This window comes from Betta splendens, chromosome 15, assembly GCF_900634795.4.
Source record: "Betta splendens chromosome 15, fBetSpl5.4, whole genome shotgun sequence".
Taxonomy (NCBI): domain Eukaryota; kingdom Metazoa; phylum Chordata; class Actinopteri; order Anabantiformes; family Osphronemidae; genus Betta; species Betta splendens.
This window is the reverse complement of record NC_040895.2, coordinates 3,602,229-3,620,401: the sequence shown is the minus strand read 5'-3', so window position 1 is coordinate 3,620,401 and position 18,173 is coordinate 3,602,229. Positions and strand designations below refer to the sequence as shown.

General features: G+C 40.4%; 1 protein-coding gene across 4 annotated transcripts in view; it reads right to left on the bottom strand.

The window, feature by feature from the left end:
• The window catches only part of LOC114870406 (serine/threonine-protein kinase VRK1-like), a 43,537-nt gene that overhangs the window by 17,905 nt on the left and 7,459 nt on the right, over window positions 1-18,173 (bottom strand). For 3 of the 4 annotated variants that reach the window (XM_029174944.3, XM_029174940.3, XM_041073950.2), the window contains 5 exons: window positions 12,350-12,437; window positions 10,526-10,634; window positions 10,296-10,388; window positions 10,080-10,212; window positions 1,178-1,298 (listed from right to left, as the gene is read on the bottom strand). In XM_029174944.3, coding sequence (XP_029030777.1) covers window positions 1,178-1,298; window positions 10,080-10,212; window positions 10,296-10,388; window positions 10,526-10,634; window positions 12,350-12,437 — 544 coding nt within the window. The remainder of the gene's footprint in view (window positions 1-1,177; window positions 1,299-10,079; window positions 10,213-10,295; window positions 10,389-10,525; window positions 10,635-12,349; window positions 12,438-18,173) is intronic. The other variant, XM_041073951.2, reaches the window with a different exon arrangement.

Here is an 18,173-nt window from a genome sequence, read left to right as displayed (position 1 = left end):
AGATAGATAGATAGATAGATAGATAGATAGATAGATAGATAGATAGATAGATAGATAGATAGATAGATAGATAGATAGATAGATAGATAGAGGAACAGAAGTATTTGAACACCCTGCAATTTTGTTCTACCACTTAAAAAACATGGAATCATCTAAAATTCACATTGTAGGTGCATTCCCACTGTGAGAGACAGGATAAAAAAGTTTCAGGAAATCACATTGTATGACTTTTAAAGAACTTATTTGTCTTGCACTGTGGAAGATAAGTATTTGAACGCCTGAGAAAATCAGTGTTAATATTCTGTACAGAACACAGATCTCCTTCAGTCAGGTTTCAGGGCTGCCGCTGAGCAATATGGAGTTTAAGCTCCCTCCAAAGATGTTCAATTGGATTGAGGTTTGGAGACTGGCTAGGCCACTCCAGAACCTTGATATGCTTCCTACAAAGCCACTTCTTGGTTATCCTGGCTGTGTGCTCCGGGTCATTGTCATGTTGGCAGACCCAGCCACGACCCATCTTCAATGCTCTGACTGAAGGCAGGAGGTTGTTGTTCAGAATTTCACAATAAATGGCCTCATTCATCCTTTCCTTAGTACAGTGCAGACGTCCTATCCCCTTGGCAGAAAGTCAACCCCAAAAAGCATGATGTTACAACCCCCATGCTTCACAGTACAGATGGTGTTCTTGGGATGCAACACATCTCTTTTTTTCCTCCAAACATGACGAGTGAAGTTTAGACCAAAAGTTCTAATTTGGTCTTATCTGACCACATGACTTTCCCCCATGCCTCTTCTGGATCATCCAGATGGTCTTTGGCAAATTTCAGACGGGCCTGGACATGTGATGACTTGAGCAGGAGAACCTGTGCATGATTTGAAACCATGACAGCGCAGTGTTCTAACGACAGTGACCTTTGAAACTGTTGTCCCAGCTCTCTTCATATCATTGACCAGCTCCTCCCTTGAAGTTCTAGGCTGATTCTTCACCTTTCCTATCAGTATTACCCTATGAGGGTATCTTTTGACAGCTCTTTGACCCCGCAAAGATTTCTAAGTGGGAGAACTTGCAAAATCGCAGGGTTTCAAATACTTCTGTTCCTCACTCTAGATATGGTCAGATATCCACATCCAGTAAATCAGGATAGGACAACATGGGAATTGTTAAGTGAATGCTTACCTGCCTTTGACTTCCTGGACTTGTGATGGATCTTCTAATGAAGTGTCCCAAGGTAGAGACCCACACAACCAGTGAAGAAGACAAAACCCCAGTATTTGAAGGTCACCTCGTCGAGATGGGTCTACAGTTATATAGAGAGAATAAAATGTGGTAAAAATTATTTGTTACATCATTGTAAATGTATGTTTGTTTGTTTTTTAGTTTTTAGATTAATACAGGTAACCATTTTACTGCACTCTACTGATTATGGCCAATTCTAGAAAATATGATTCTGTGACCACTTTCTCTTTCATGGACAAACAAGTAAAAATACCCTAAGTCTAGTGGTTACTCATCAGGGGACAAAGCTAAGGAAAGAAATGTTGTATTTACTAATATATACAATATAGTAGTATAAAAATAAAAAAGTAGTACTGTATTTCTAAAAAGGAACACTGTACACTGTTTCACATTTTAATACAAGAAAAACTGTCTGTGAAAAACAACTATTCCAGAAAGTCACTTGAAAAGAATTTCATTACAATAGCCATATTGTGCTGATGCTTGATTGATCAAAGATTTTATAATTTTCAAATTTGAAAACTGTAAATTAATGCTACACACAGTGGGTGAAAAAACAACTAATCTTCTGCGCCCTATCATACATCAAGTTTGAACATCTGATGTTCTGTTTGACTGACTAATAGTTTATAAATATGTGTCTGTATTTTACATATTTTACACCCTTGTCTCTGGCTCCCTTCTATATGACTCTATTTGGATGTAACCATTCCCACTCACGGCGAGAAAAGGTGGCACAAACAAATCGATTGGTCCAGAGAGACATTGCACCGGGGTCAGGGAAAGGGGTTAAGAGGCAGAGACAACCTGAAGATTTTGGTCTCATTGCATCACACCTTTGTGGTGTATGCACAGAAGAAAAGAAAATATGCCCATCTTTTCAACCTGTGTCATAATTTGTTCTTGTGAAATGTTATGTTATGTTATTGACAAGTTATAGGGTTCTAGAAATATTACTGATGTACAAGAAAACTGCTAAGAATTTTGCTGGTGTGCAAAGTTCAAAGCTAAGAGGAGTGTTCCTTTGGTTTTGCTTTATGTACAGTACAGTACATAATTGTATAATAATGCCAGTTTGATTTCCAATTAATAAATTCTACGTTCAGTCAAAAATCGAATGCATATGCATATAATGCATTAGATGCACCTTTCTCTGTATATATGTAATTGCATGAGTCTGCATTCATGTGTGAGGTATATCAATACATGTGAACCAAGTCCATCCAAAGGAGTCGAGCATGGGGGAGTTCAATACTGTAACAGCCACTACACAACTCCAGAGAAATCGACTGGCACCATCAGAGGGAAGAAATCCCCTCCCTGAACTACAGCCAGAATTGATTCTCCCCAGCCAGAAGTTTGGCTCCTAGAGAAAGAATGGTCCTCCCACACAGGACCAGATTACATGAAATCAAAAGCTGGTAATCTGATTACACACCAACATACTTGTGGGTCATGAAATATAGACAGTATATTTCTTTCTATAAAGACAGTATGGAATGGTTCTAAAGATTAGTCATGTTTGCTGAGGACATCTGAAAGAAGACAGTCATATTACTCCTATTATAAATTACTTTACATCTGCATGTAAATTCTTGATACCACAATGTCACAATGGTTTATATGACCCAAAGCTGAATCTGGGCTGTTAAATTGCCATGTACTCACCAACAGACATCATCAAATATTAGGACCATCAGCGACCTGGCCTACATTGGCTACTTGTCAACAGTACAGTCTGCTTGACCACTTCATATGCTGCTATATTTGTTCCATGGGCCTTTAATGGATCTGATGTGGACTTGCCAATTGTCAATTTCCCCAAATTGTTTCTGGATTGATGCATGATGCAATTATACATCGGCATCAAAATATGAAAACTTACAACATTACGATTATGCGTATGGTCAATCATGAGTGAAAAAGCAAACATATCGTGTACAGTAGTTTGATTGCAGCATTAGGCTAGGGAAAGTGGTAAAAATAACAATACTGCCATAACTGCAGCATTTGATGGGAGGCAAATCCTGTTGAACCAGAAAAACTGGTGCTGACTGATGTTTTTATAGGTCAGTTTTCAAACCTGAACGCGTGTTTAGGTCAGCATTACAGAGTGGCTTTTTATTGTTATAAATAATTACATAGCTCTTTATTGCTATTGAAAGGAGAATAAGGAAGGAAAATACATGTGATACTGACACTGGATATAAGTGTTGCAATTCCCAGAGCAACAGAATAGATTAACAATTAAAAAGATCAACAACTACACCTCTGTGCGTGCCCAGAGCACGCACAGAGGTGCAAGCACAGCCCTTTGTGTTTTTTACATGTTCTAGACAAGGAGGTGAGCAGTGATAGGGTTGCTGTTAAATAGTTCCTATTGTTATTCAGATTCCCACACTTTTCACCCTTCTGCTTTACGGTCTTGTTGCTTAAATATGGTCTTTTGTCCACTGGAGGCCTACTGAATACTGGTATTTACACCATCTAGCTCTGTGTTCAAAGGCATGCCAACTGCTAGTTTGGCTTGGCCAATGTCTCAATGGCAACCTGTCAACATCCTAGTGGCTAGTTGTGTCATCAGGTAAAAGAAGGGCAATTAAGTTAAAATCAGTTTGAATCTTCAGGGTCTGGTTTTGAGCAGCAACCAATGTCGATGTGTTATGTTATCATGTTGTGTTTCTGCACTACTTTGTTATAAAGTGTAATCTAAAGGTTCGGAAACTAGAATCTGAGAATCTGTTTTTAAATTAGAGTCCTTTTAAAACAATATAAATAATGCTGTGGAATATATTCTTCCGCGCATTCATAGACCAGCCACAGCGCCAAGGTCTCTATATTTGTAGATTATTTGTCTAACTGCAGACTGATGAATTTCATGATGAAAATGACATTTTAAAAACACTTTGTGACCCATTCCAAATTTATGCAAATCAACAATTTTATAATATACAGTAGGCCCTCTTAAGCTATTTACGTGAGTCCTAGCTCACATAAGCATGTTGTTTCGAGTGTCAAAGTGGCACTAGCAACTAATACCTTCAAACTTATTGTTGGAAAAATACTGCATTTTAATCATTGAAACATTGTTGAGATTTATTTTGCTGATTTGCTGTAGCCTCGTTTGCTGTGACTGCAATGTGCTCAGAGGGGTTTTCTCCCTTCTGCTCTGCAAGGAAAGCAGAAGCTGGAAAGAAATTATACTATAGCAGATGTTTATCTAACAACGCTGTTGCCAGATTCATGTAGATGATTCCATCATCTTTTGCCTCATTGTCTTGTAGCTACACAAAGAACAATCACCTAAATCCTTATGAACAGGTTGATTGCCTTGTAAATGATGACGCAGCTGCTCTATGTACAATGTTAGACACAGTGGCTCCTTTGAAGAAGGCGGCAGTGAATCAGAGGAGGTTAGCTCCATGGTATAACTAAGAGATCCGCAGCCTAAAAGACAGGACCCGACAACTAGAAAGGCAGTGACGTTCTTACAAAATAAATGTAAACTGCATTGCAAAAAAAAGCACTTTGTGCTGCTAAGAAAACATATCATTCCTCCCTAATTGAAAACAACAAAAACAACCCCAGGTTTCTTTTCAGCAGTGTAGAAAGGCAGTAGTGTTCCAACAAAATGAATGTAAACTGCATTGTATGGAAGGGCAGTCTAATAATATATAAAAAAGCACTTTATGCTGCTAGAAAAAACATATTATTCCCCCTTAATTGAGGAGAACAAAAAGTGAGAAAGTGAGAACTGTTTTTGTGATATAATGTTTTCTAAATCCTGACTGAAAATCTTTGTACAGGTATTCCTACTCAGGTGGTCAGATAATTGTTTAGCCACGATTTTTTCAAGAATTTTAGAAATAAAGGTTACATTTGAAATGGGCCTATAGTTAGCTAGATCTCCAGGGTTGGTCCAGGGTAGGTTTTTTCAAAAAAACACAGCCACCTTAAAACCTGTGGTACATAGCCTATATGTAAAGATTGGTTGATTTGATTTAATATGGCAGAGCTGACTAAAGGTAGAACTTTTTTGAGTAATCTAGTTGGGAGTGGGTCTAAAAGACAAGTTGAGGACTTGGAAGAGTTAATTATCCCCCCGTATGAGTTATGGGGGGAAAGCTCTCTAAGTAAGACAGAGGACTAATTATTAATTTATTAAAGTTGTTGGATCTAGACAGTGATTTCTGTCGTTTGGAGAAGGTCGCTGATGAATGTCTCCCCTAATAGTGATACTTTTTTTTAGTAAATTAGTTCATAAATACATTGCTGCTGAGATTTAAGGGGACAGTAGGCTCAACACAGCTATGACTTTTAGTCACCCTGGCTACAGTGCTGTAAAGAAACCTGGGGTTGTTTTTGTTTTACTCATTTAAGGGGGAATAATATGTTTTTTCTAGCAGCACAAAGTGCTTTTTTTATATATTATTAGACTGTCCTTCCATACAATGCAGTTTACATTTATTTTGTTGGAACACCACTGCCTTTCTAGTTGACGGGTCCTGTGCTTAAGGCTGCAGATCTCAGAGAGTTATACCATGGAGCTAACCTCCTCTAATTCACTGCCTTCTTCTTCAGAGGAGCCACTGTGTCCAACATTGTACATAGAGAAGCTGCAGCATCATCTAGAAGACAATCAACCTGTTCATAAGGTTTAAGGTGACTGTTCTCCTCTGGTAAAATCAAAATTTAATACAAAATGGTCTTTGGGAAAGAACTATTAAATTATTATGGGTTCATATACATGCTGTGTAAAACCAATGGTGTCTATTAATGAGTTAAAAGCAATGCTGAGACAGTTACTGTCAACGTCTACATGAATGTTAAAGTCTCCCACTACAATGACTTTATCTGTGCTAAGAACTAGAACGCAGATTTCAGAGAATTCAGTTAAGAAGTCTGAATATGGAGCAGAAGGATGATAAACAATACAACACAAACTGACTTCTGAGTTTTAAAGTTTGGGTGAGAAAGGCTCAGAGTGAGTTAATAATAAATCTGAGTTATAACTTGTCGCTACTCCTCCACCTATAGGTGAGGCCCAGAGTGAGGCTCTCAAATGAGTTACAGTACGAGTATAACTATGTTTACGTCTAGGAGTAAATAATAAGTCTGAGTTATAAATTGCTGCTACTCCTCCACCTCAACCTGTAATTCTAGAAATATGATAGTTGACTCTGGTGAGTCACTTCTCTTTGATTTGTTTGTGACTTGTGTAGGTGACAGTGTAGGTGGTCGGACACAGTCTTGTTGCGATAACTAAGACTAAGAGTGGGTGGCGGCTGTAGAGAACATGCAGAGATGCGTTTAAGACTGCGACTCTGCGTCCTGGGCTCCACTCTGAATTGTCACAGAATAGGGATGCTAAGGAATGAAGCAAATGGGACAATGTTTGACAGTGAAGAATGCTATTGGCAAGATAACAGAAGACAGAGAGGAAGTGACAGAAAAAGGTTTAGAGGACGCGGTGGACGACCATTTAGGGGGAGAGGAGGTAGAAATGACAATGTGTGCTGGCAATGCGGGAAAGCAAGACATGGGCGCGTGACTGTGATAAGATAAGAACAGAGAGAGCCATGACTAACTGGTCATAGTAGAAAGAAAAGTGAAAGTGACATTGATGATGAGGAAGCATGATTACACACAAATTACCCTAACCATATTTGGCAGAAAAAACAAACTGCAAATATGGTTGTTAACAGAGTTTATGATTGGCAACCACAACAAAAGGGGAATACAGTTCAATGACGGGCTGAAAGAGAATAGCTCTGAACTGGACAGCCCACACTGTGCTCACAGCCCACCATAGAACAAATCAACAATCAGCAGCAACATGTTTAGGTGTGGTAGAGAGGAACCCATACTGCAAGGCTTAAGGACACAGACCAGCTGACTGTCTACAGAATGATTCTGCAAACTGACGGCGAGAAGCCAGATGGGTTCCAGTGCCAGTGTAGATGACGTTGAGGAGGGAGGTGAAAGCACTGAGGGGACATTCTAATAAGGAGATACGGAGATATGAGGGGACACTGTCCAGCCACTGGAGTTGTACTAACTGCCCTTGTGCTGTTGATTGATGCTAAGCCACTCCCTAACTTCATCGGGAATGAGGAGAGACCTCCTGATCAGTATCACAGTAACTCTAATACACACACACACTAACTAATCCAGACAGAATACTCATAACTTTACTAGTTCTGTGTGTCTTTTATTTTAATGGTCCTAATTTAATGGGACTTTCCCATGGTCTGATATCAACTTTGTCTGTGGGCACACAATCTATGTGCATCTTCCACCCAATTGGTCGTCGTTGGTAGGTTGTTGTGCTCCTGTTTATGTTTCAGATAGCTCCTACGTGATGACACCCCAGCAGACGACTTCCAAGGGACAGCTACGGAAGCGAGAGCTCAACCTGAAGTAATGTGAAGGCAGCTGACGTAGTGAAAGATAAATCCTTGTTTGATTGGTTTAGGTCTAGCACATGGACTGACATTCTGATGAAGATTTTTGGACCGGTTCTACTGATCCTCTTGGTTCTGATGCTGATTGTGTTGTGTGTAATTCCTTGCTTGGGGGCCATGATCATCAGGCTGGTGAATCAAAGACTTCTCAGAGTGTGTGTATTCATGCACGTTCGGCAATTACACTATACACCTTTGAAATTTGGTAACTGTAAAAAAACCTTGACAATGGTGACAGAAATACACATTAAGCTGTAAATATTATGCTTCTGTGGTTTTGATCCTGCCTACGATGTTACAACATTTATTCCATGTTTTATGACTACTGCATTGAAATCGAAAAAAGTTATGCTGTTCTGATGCGTACATGATTGTTTAGCAAAAGTTTCGATGTTAAACAGGAGGAAAATGTTGGAAAATACTAGATTTTAATCATTGAAATCATTGGGATCATTGGGATAATCATTGGGATTTATTTTGTTGATATGCTGTAGCTTTGTTAGCGGTGACCTTGGTTTTCCTCAGAAGTTTTCTCCCTTCTGCTTTGCAAGGAAACTGTTTGTGTGTGTACAGCACTGCACCATCTTTATCTGATGTGCTTGGTGCAAGAAATCTTTTCCCATGTATTGTGTGACTTTGCACCTCCCGGGTGAAAATATAATAATAATAAATATAACTACATTATGAGCTGTACACTTTTCTTTTCTTCAGTGAGAGGAAGTTGCCTAGCTACTTACTGCTGACTCCTTGTAAGTAAAATCCAGAAGATGATCTCAACTGACTGTGTCTTTTTTAATAATGATTTACAAAGATAATTCACAATTTCCCTTACACTTATTTTCCCAGAAAATAGGCCTAGGGCTTGTGAAGACACAACTCTAAATGGGTTTTAACTCCAGGGGTCATTTACTTTTTGTTCTCAATAAAGATATAAAACATTAGAATTGCTATTATGCTACAATTAGGCACAATACATTTGTCAATATTACTGACCTAAATTATCATATCTTGTGGCAAATTATTGCAGAAAATCATGAAATCCCAAAAGGTCCACACACTTGTCCTTTCCCTTTTAGACATCATGACAATCTCATGATGATCGGCAGCTATAGGTCATTATGATGTAGCACATGCTTTTTTTTGGCAAAGATGAGACTTGTGTGTGGCAAAAGTGGCAATTACATGAGTAGAGCTTGACACTAATAAGTGCTACCACTGTACAGTACCTCTCTTTGGCTTTCAGCAACCTACTTTCTCCAATGGGAGCAGTTAGTGGAGAGTTGTTAGTTCCCTTTCACCACTGATAATATACTTTTTTATAGACAGACATATGTCAAAATGTTTATAGCTCACCTGCTCCTTTCTAATATTAAAACTGACAAGATTTCCTTTTAAAAGGAAGTGCTGACCAGACCAATTCCGTCCCCTTATTGATCATGCTGATAGAAACACTGCTGTGGCCATTACTCTGACTCATGCTAACTCACTACGTGGAGCTGGTGGGTAGGGGAGTTCGTCAGGCTGGGGCTTATAGGGGTTATCTGTGACTTTTGCCTTCATATAATCAAACATTAAAGCCTTTAATTAATGGAGGATGACTACACAACGCAGGATATGACTTCAGATAATTAGAGAATTGTTCAACAGAGACGATTCTGGAGAATTTAGCAGGAGCTGCAAATGGAAAATCAATGGTCAATGAGGAGAGAGAGCATGTAGGCAATTTGCCAGTTAATGTGTTCCCAATATCAGCTAAGGTGGCCAGAGCAGAGTAAAGTCTACATGTAATGACAAATTTAAAGGGCATAACACAGAGTATGCTTAATACAAATTCTGTAAAAATATCACACCGAGTATCTGCACACAGCTAACACCAATAGCAGGTTCACTGCTATTGCTATCTCCACGTTAAATATATATTTGTAATATATATTTGCTACAGTAACAGACTGCCACATTTGGTCACAGATAACATAGTAGGTGCGCTGTGACAGAATCGGGGAGGAAATATTAGAACATTCACTAAAAACTTAGCCTATGTGCACTGATTCGAAATTCCTCGTCTGTCTTAGTTGGTCGATCAGGCTTGTACCCATTATTCATGGGCTGCACATGTCTTCTATTTTCTTATCTTCTCTATTCCATTGCTTAGTTAAATATGATATGACTACAATAACATAAAACAGAAATTAGTGTCTGTCCACTGATCTGTGTTATGCTATCAAATGTACATTTCCTCTATAATTTCAATTATTTTAACATTTAACATTTAAAAATCGCTGAACTTGCGCATTTCCTGGTGGAAAAATAGATGACTGGCTGTGGTGGCTACCACCAAAAATATTCAGACAAACTCGTCCATAATGTCCTAAGCTTACCAACTCCTTTGTGGGCATCAATGCTGGTGTATTCAATTGTTCCATTATGGGCCTTCTTTGGGTTTTCTTTGTATTCTTTGTGCACTCCATCTGGAGAGTATCTGTAGGAAAGCCCATAGTCTGCTAGGTAGATCTAGAAATTGTATCAGAGCTGATATTAATATTAAACAATGGGATAATGAATTGATAAGTAGAATAGATCAATAGATGACTAACCTTTTTATTGTCTGTATAACCCAGTAAGAGGTTGGCAGCCTTGATATCTGCATGGACATACCCATGTTCATGAATATACTCCAGAACATCCAGCTGAAAGTATGTACATACATAAAGAAAGAGGTTTATTCAGAGGTCTGTTCTGCACATGATAAAAGTTTGATGCTAGCATACGCAATTAAACAATGTCAATTAACATAGAAAAGATTATGGTTTGATGTGAGTCTCACCAGTACTTGGCCAAGATGGAGCACGGTGGTCTTTTTTAATCGACCTTCATTAGAGTCAAACACTTTCTGAAGGTCACTACCCAGTCGGTCCAAAACCATAAAACGATACCTGAATGAGAGAGGAAAAGATCTGACGTCATCTTCTGTAAATACCACTCAATCTGCTCATTCTTTGAATTCACATGGAGTTTAGTAAGATTAGAAACTGCCATCCAGTCCAGTGGGTCAAATAAATATTGGCAACACAAAAAAAAGTGAAATCCAAGCAACCCCATCAGACATACAGTAGCAGCTTTATCTGCCTAAACAGATCAGACGATGCAACACACCTCTCAGGAGGTGCTTAGGGAGCATTAACAAGGCAGCTACACATTAAAGGAAAACTTCACCGATTTTCAATAAGGGTTGACTAAAACTACCTCAGGTAACATTTAAGAAGGAACACTCAGATTGCTCCATAAGTTATCATGTATTCCTCCTATAAGATGCCTCAGCAGATGTTTTGCGTGGGCTCAAAAAACTACAACTAGTGCTTCTTATTTTCCTCTGTGCCTGCCCCAGCAACGGTCGGGCTGAGAGGGGGGCGGAGCCAGCCTGCTAGAGCACAACTGCTCATGCCATCATTGTTTTCCCCCGCACCTACAGCACTAATATTCAATAACCGGAGGTCCTGTTGTAGGTTATTTAGAAGAGAGCAAGTACTTCAGCAAATTCTGATATTTGTGGTTAGTTGTATGAGCCAGAGTACAGCAGAGTAAAGAAGAGAGAGAGAGAGCCCAGAGTCGGTGTCGGGCAGAGCCAAAGGCCGGAAGCCTCGTGTCTCTGCACTGCTGGAAAGACCAAAAAAAAAAGGGTCAAATGAGCACTAAGTAAAATATAAGTAATATGATCAACTTTTTATTCTTTTATCTTGCACTGTAAAATTTGAGTATAGTTACGAGCTGCTGTTTATGGTGTTTTAGACCATCGGAAGTAGCGGTAGCTTATGTTAGTTAACGCTAGCTTGTATATTAGCTCTGAGTGGCTGCCAGCAACTAATTTAATATTACTACTTCATTTTGTAGGCAAAATCATCTTCATCAGTTTTGTACTGCTTGTAAACTAAGCAGCAGTCCAAGCTAGCTTCAGAATGCCAAGGACAAACCAGGAAAAAACAGCCGGGAGAGAACTGTGAAATGAGCACTGAGTAAGTAATATATTCGACCGTTTATATTTTTAGTTTGTGCTGTAAAGTTTGAATACAGTTATGAGCTGCTGCCTGTGTTTTAGACTCTCAGGAATAGCGCTAGCTTATGTTGCTAACATTACCCTGTGCATTAGCTTGGCTGGCTGCAACTCTGTCTTGTTTTTCCAGCCACAAACAGTAGATAAAAAATGTCTGCTTTGATTCAAAATAAAAAGCTGCTAAACGACTTAAAAAGAATCTCCAGCAGGCTGGCTCCACCCCCTCTAAGCCTGACCACTGCTGGGGCAGGTACAGAGGAAACCAGAAAGCACTAGTTGTAGTCTGTGAGCTCGAGGCAAAAAGTCTTTTGAGATGTGCCAGAAGACTTTTGCAGAGGAATGAATGATAATTTCACTGCATAGATAATATGGAGGAATCTGAGTGTCCCTTCATTCTTACATACTACTCAAGGTCGTTTTGGTCCGCCCCCATTGAAAATCAATGTTTTCCTTTAACTACTGTACATCAGAGTGGGTGATTACACTTCATGCAGGCCGCCTACAGAAATCCCACTCATCACGCAGCGGTTTTAGGCTAATTCATCCGAAAAACACAAAAAGTTAATGTTACTTTGTAACTTTAACCGCTAAGCCCACCACCTGAGATCATTGCATTCAGCAAGTCCTGATCCCCAGTAGGTTGGGATGCCCAGGAAGTCCATTCTCCTGCGTCTCTTCCATTTTTGCACTGGAACAAGATTGGAACATGTATGAATACATTTTCTAATATTTTGTAAAGTAAACAGGTTTATGCCTGTTGGGGAAAAAAGATTCGAAAAATTTGAATTATTTTTTTTATTTTCAAAAACACAACCATACACAGTACGATGTACAGTGAAATGCTTAGACAACTTTCATTTACAAAGATAAAGATAAGGTAAGAGTGGAGAGATCAATAATTAAGTAAAATAACAAACTTCAAAGTTTAAAGTACAAAATTAATTCTGATGTAAACTTTATGGAATGTATATGATCTAAAGTGCAATAAGACAATGTACAATGTGCAACATATACAGGTATACTGTGTGCTTTGTTGTGTAAATAGCAGATGTGTATTGTTAAAGGTCTTGTGGAGTTCTGGTTTAGAGTACTTGCTGGCCTTCAACGAGCGAAACTGCCTTCCTGAGGGCAGCAGAGAGAACAGTATATTGTTGGGGTGGCTGTGACCCTTGATCTTCTTGGCTTTGTTCCAGCACTACATGTTGTATATTGTATGCAGTTCAGGTCAGGTAGCTTTGTGCGGATGACGCGTTCAGCGGAGGTTGAGACATGTCTGCCTATCCTTACTGACTGTGGTCTGCCAGTTAGAAAATCGGAGATCCGCTGACAAAGGGATGTGTTGAGCCCCAGATGCTCTAGCTTAGTGGTGATTGTGGAGGGAATTATGGTGTTAAATGCTGTTAAATGCAGTTAAAACTGTAGTGAACAAAGGGCATTTTCACAAAGTTCCTCTTTCTATTGTCTGGGTGAGTGACGTGTGAAGGAGGTGAGAAATAGCATCGTCCGGTGAGCAGTTTGGATGATACGCAAACTGTAGTATGTCCAGTGTGTTTGCTAGTGATGAAACAATGAAGTCTCTTACCAATCTCTCAAAGCATTTCAGCACTATTGAGGTCAGGGCTACTGGCCTGTAGTCGTCGAGACAAGCAGGATGGAATGTTTTTGGGACAGAAACAATGCAATATCATTGATAATAATATCAATTGCTTAAATTGGTAGATTTTTTATTTAATTTAAAGGATTTAAAGGTTAAAATATTATAAATTAATTACCAGGCACCAATGTTCCCTCTAATTTTTCATGTGTCTGAGCAAACACACAAACCCCCTCAGCGATCCCTTGGACCACTATGAGCAACATCAGACATGTGCACTGTGGTGACCGAAATCTGACTGACTGCTCATGTTTGGGAGCGAGTGGGAAAAGCCGGCGTGGTGTATGTGGTGTGTTGTTGATTTGAAAAGCGAACAGCGGCTCATTTGACCCTCTAAGCTGCGAGCAGTGTCAGGCACCACCCTGTTTCTAGCACGAGCATGAACAGTGAGTTACACAAGAAGACGAAGACAAATCAGAACCATACATGACGGTAGGATCACAAAACTATAAAACATTAAGAGATTTACTGTTTGCACATTCTCCCTGTGTTTGCATGGGTTCTCTCCGGGTTCTCTGGCTTCCTCCCACAGTACAAAGACGTGCATTAGGTTGGTTGGCTTCTCTCCATTGCTCGTAGGTGTGAGTGTGTGTGTGAATGGTTGTATGTCTCTGTGTTGCCCTGCGATGGACTGGCGACCCGCCTCTCGCCAATAGCCAGCTTGGTTAGGCTCCAGCACCCCTGCGACCCCGCATATGGGATTCAGCGGCTTGGAAAATGGATGGATGCACATTTAAGTTTTTAATTCACTGCTCAGAATTAAAAGGTTTGCCTTTGATGTCTGTGTTCTAGCGTGATCGTCTGTTCGTATGTGTGTTTTGTTCGATCAGTAGCAATCATGTCGCTTTAGTTTGGTGGGAAATGGTCCTTTGGCAGGCACATGTGGGCCGGCATTGATGTTTATGGTGGATGTATAAAATTTGCATCTATAGAATTTTTGTACGTTTGATTATACATCTACATGCTGGTTAATGCCCAGCACATGAGATCCATGCCCAACATGCCCATTACAATACCTTATTTTCGTAATTAAAAGTGTTTTTGTATTACTATTATTATTGTTGTTAATTTATTTTAGTTTTTTACTATTATTGTATTCCAACTATTATTTCTATAATGTTAATGCTTGATTTTTGTACTTGAGATACAAAATTGTTGCACACAGCTTGAAAAGTAAATGGGTCTATCTAGAGCCTAAAGTTTACACAGTGTCTAATAAGCTTTTGAACTTTTTCCTATCCAACATGTTGTCATGTGCTGGTTAGGTGCAATACTGAACATTCTTACACAAACAACTAATTTCTTGTGCCCTGTCGTACATCAAGTTTAAACATCTGATGTTCCATTTGACTGACTAATAGTTAACGATATGTGTTTGTCTTTTAAACCCGGTCTCTGGCTCCATCCTATCTGACTCCCCACCAGACCCAAGGCTTTAAAACCGGATGCATCTTGTCTTCCAAGCTTTGTGTTCCTTCCTTTTGATAACAAGACACCATGATGCAGATGTGAGAATGTAAACATTCTTACTCACGGCGAGATAAGGTGAAACAAACAATTCTATTGGTGCAGGGAGACATTCCACCAGAGCCAGAGAAAGAGGTTAAAAGGCAGGGACAACTTGAGGATTGTGGGCTCTTTGCATCACACTTTCTTGGTGTATGCACTGATCTCCCCAGCTGGTTTTTGGTTTGTTGCTGTGCGATATCAACATCCATGTTTTCGATGTGCTTTCCCCATTATTTTTATTTTCCTCTATATTAATAATAAATCTCACAAAAAACAACTCTCTCATCTGCCTCTTTATGGAAAATTTCCACCACAGTTTTGGCATCCACGAACAGGATCCACTGCAGGTCTGGACGGTGTGACCAGGGACGATATTCCTGAGGACTAGGGTCGCTCAGCCTCCAAAGACTCTCTGGACATTCAGAGTTGGGAGGACTGCTCACCCCTCTGGATCGCCTCTGATGAGAAACTCTAATTCAAACTTAAATCTTGGCTCAGCCCGGTAAGAGAGATTTATTTGTGTCATTGATTTGATTTGGAAAAAACAAAAAGATTGGAACTTTTATTTTTAATTTGGCTGAAACATTTTAATTGGTTGAAAAAAAATCTTCTATTTGTTAAATCACTAATTTGATTAGGAAGATTAATTAGATCGAAAAAATAATAATCCCAATAATACATGTCTGCTCTGGTTGGTGAAAGGACTGTTGCTAAGGGTTGGCTCGTGGAACCGAGCTTTTGTCTGTACTGTGGAAAATTTTGTGTTTGTCATGAGATGCTGTGCCTCTGGCTAAGGGTTGTTCCTGGGGGGTCATCAAGCATTTCGTTATCAAATGCTGGGGGTTTCAATGAGGTGTTGGGGGACCTCATCTGTATAATCTGTTATTAACAGAATTATTATTAAGGTCTCACGTGCTCAAACAAAGGAGGCACTGCGGCCTGCATGTAAAGTCCTCATCCTGATAGTAGTGAGTGAGAACAAAGAGATTTCAAATCTCAGCGCCAAAACCAGGCGCCAGGCTGGGGACCCATACCTGGCTCCCCCGCTGACATCCAACTCCCGCTGACACCAGCGACAAACGGCGGAGAAACTTGGACGTCAGCCATCCTGATTGGACCAAACAATAGGACGGGCGTGACCAAAAACACGGTTATAAAAGTCGCCGTGACCGAAGACTTGTCCCTTGTTCTCTCCAACCCTGTCCCATTTTCCCCTTCTACTCTACGACCTCGTCCCGCTCCCTTTCCCCTTGTTCCCTTTGCAGACCTTTCTTCTCTCCGTCCACCTGGAGCTTCCCTCTGCATCGGCACGCCTGGAACCTCCACCGCAGCCAGCAACTGAACTAACGGAGACGTCGTCACAGAGAACGGGCCTGATCACCCATTTACTTCCAGCCATCCGGCAGGAAACCGCCAGCTTAACCGCCTTACCCGCCGCCACATCAGCTAATCACGACGCGATCACCGCGACGCACACCTGGACCGGACCGGACCGCAACAGCGCAAGCACGCACGCCACGCCGGATCGTCTCACCAGGATTGCGCAGTAAGGCAGAGGCATTCTGAGCAAGTCTAAGCAGAGTAGAACTCTTAGGGGATAAGTAATTGTTTTGTTGTTGTGTTTTCTTTTCCTGAACACGCAATCTGATCACTGTGTATTTCCGCGATCACGTGACTGTAACGCTGTTATAGATCTACGTGAATCTAAGAGGTGCACATTAAAGCGTTGTAATCTGTGATTTTGCTAGCTTAAGTGCTTTATTGTGTTACTGTGCAGTGCTCTGTTTCTGCTGCGACCACGCCAAGCGCACGTTTCAAACATTGCACGCTTCGGCGATCACGTGACTATATCGCCGAATATAGCCCCACGTGTTTGTGTGACCGCAAGCCTTATTCACGCTAGTCCCACTTCACACTCCTTTACACGCTTCTTTCCCTGTGAGCGCCAGACACGCACGCTCCATTCAAGGGGCTCACCGGCACACGCGCACAGCTGTGTCCCCTCACCACGCCCCTAAAGGGGGGGCGCGCCCTCCTTCTTTCTCCTTACCTCTCTCTCTCTCTCTCACACACACACGCACACACACCCCTCTTATCTCAGGTAACGCGCATACACATACAGTACGTCCAGACAAACACACCATAAGATTAAATTGTGATTTGCTGAGTTATTCAAGGTAGTGTTGACACTGAAGTTAATATTAATTGTTTAATAAAGCGTTCGTAATTTAATTGGTCGTTGTTTGTGATTATTTGTATATGGTTTTGCAGCACTGGTGAATTGAGTCGGCTATGGTACGGAGTTCACCCTTCAACTAACTTAAATACAATTGATTCCAAATTGGTTATTGGTCCCTGGAAACAGGGTGGTGCCCCGTAAATTACTAATTAAAAAATTATTAATTCAATTAATAATTATAAAATCAATAATAGTTAAGTGTTTCACTTATTAAACTATAGACATTTGTCATCTAGTTATATATATTTAAGCTAATAACCAAATTTGTGAATCGAAATTATAGACATAATTGGTATCTCCACTCAGGAGCTATAAATCCAATTATTATAATTTGTGCTCCTCGCATATCCCCAACAGTGGTGACCACGGGAACATTGTTAAAGGAAGTAAAGGGACATTTTTTCATGTATATCAAAGACCAGTCAACAGCTCATGTGGGGGTTTGTAACAGGGTATAAATACAGGTCTTGTGTCCTCAGTACTTCAGTGGATACCCTGTACATAGTAAGATGTGCCTTACGTCTTAGATGTTATATAATTGTGATCCACTCCGTCGACATGAAAAAAGTAGCCGTATTAAAGCAATTAGGTCTGAGGGTATAGCCAGACACATCATTAGAAAGACCTCACACTCTAGCTGTGACATCACGCACTCTAGCTCACGCAATACACACTAATGCACATGTGTCAAGCTCCGGTCCTCGAGGGCCGGTGTCCCTGCTGGTTTTCCAGCTCTCTCTGCTGATTACCTTGATCGGGTGTGTCAGTTGGCTTTTCCAGCTTGTCATTGACTGAACACACCTGGTCAAGGTGATCAGTAGGAGCTGCGGCAGGGAGAGGTGGAAAACCAGCAGGGCAGCGGCCCTCATCGGCATCACTTTGACACCCCTGCACTAATGGAAAAGCTGAAAATGTAACAAAAAACACACAATATTTAAACGCTCACAAGTTGAAAAGTATAGAAGATACGAGAACGTTGCTTTACAAGGAGAAAGTTGAACGTTTCTATGCAAAAGTATGAC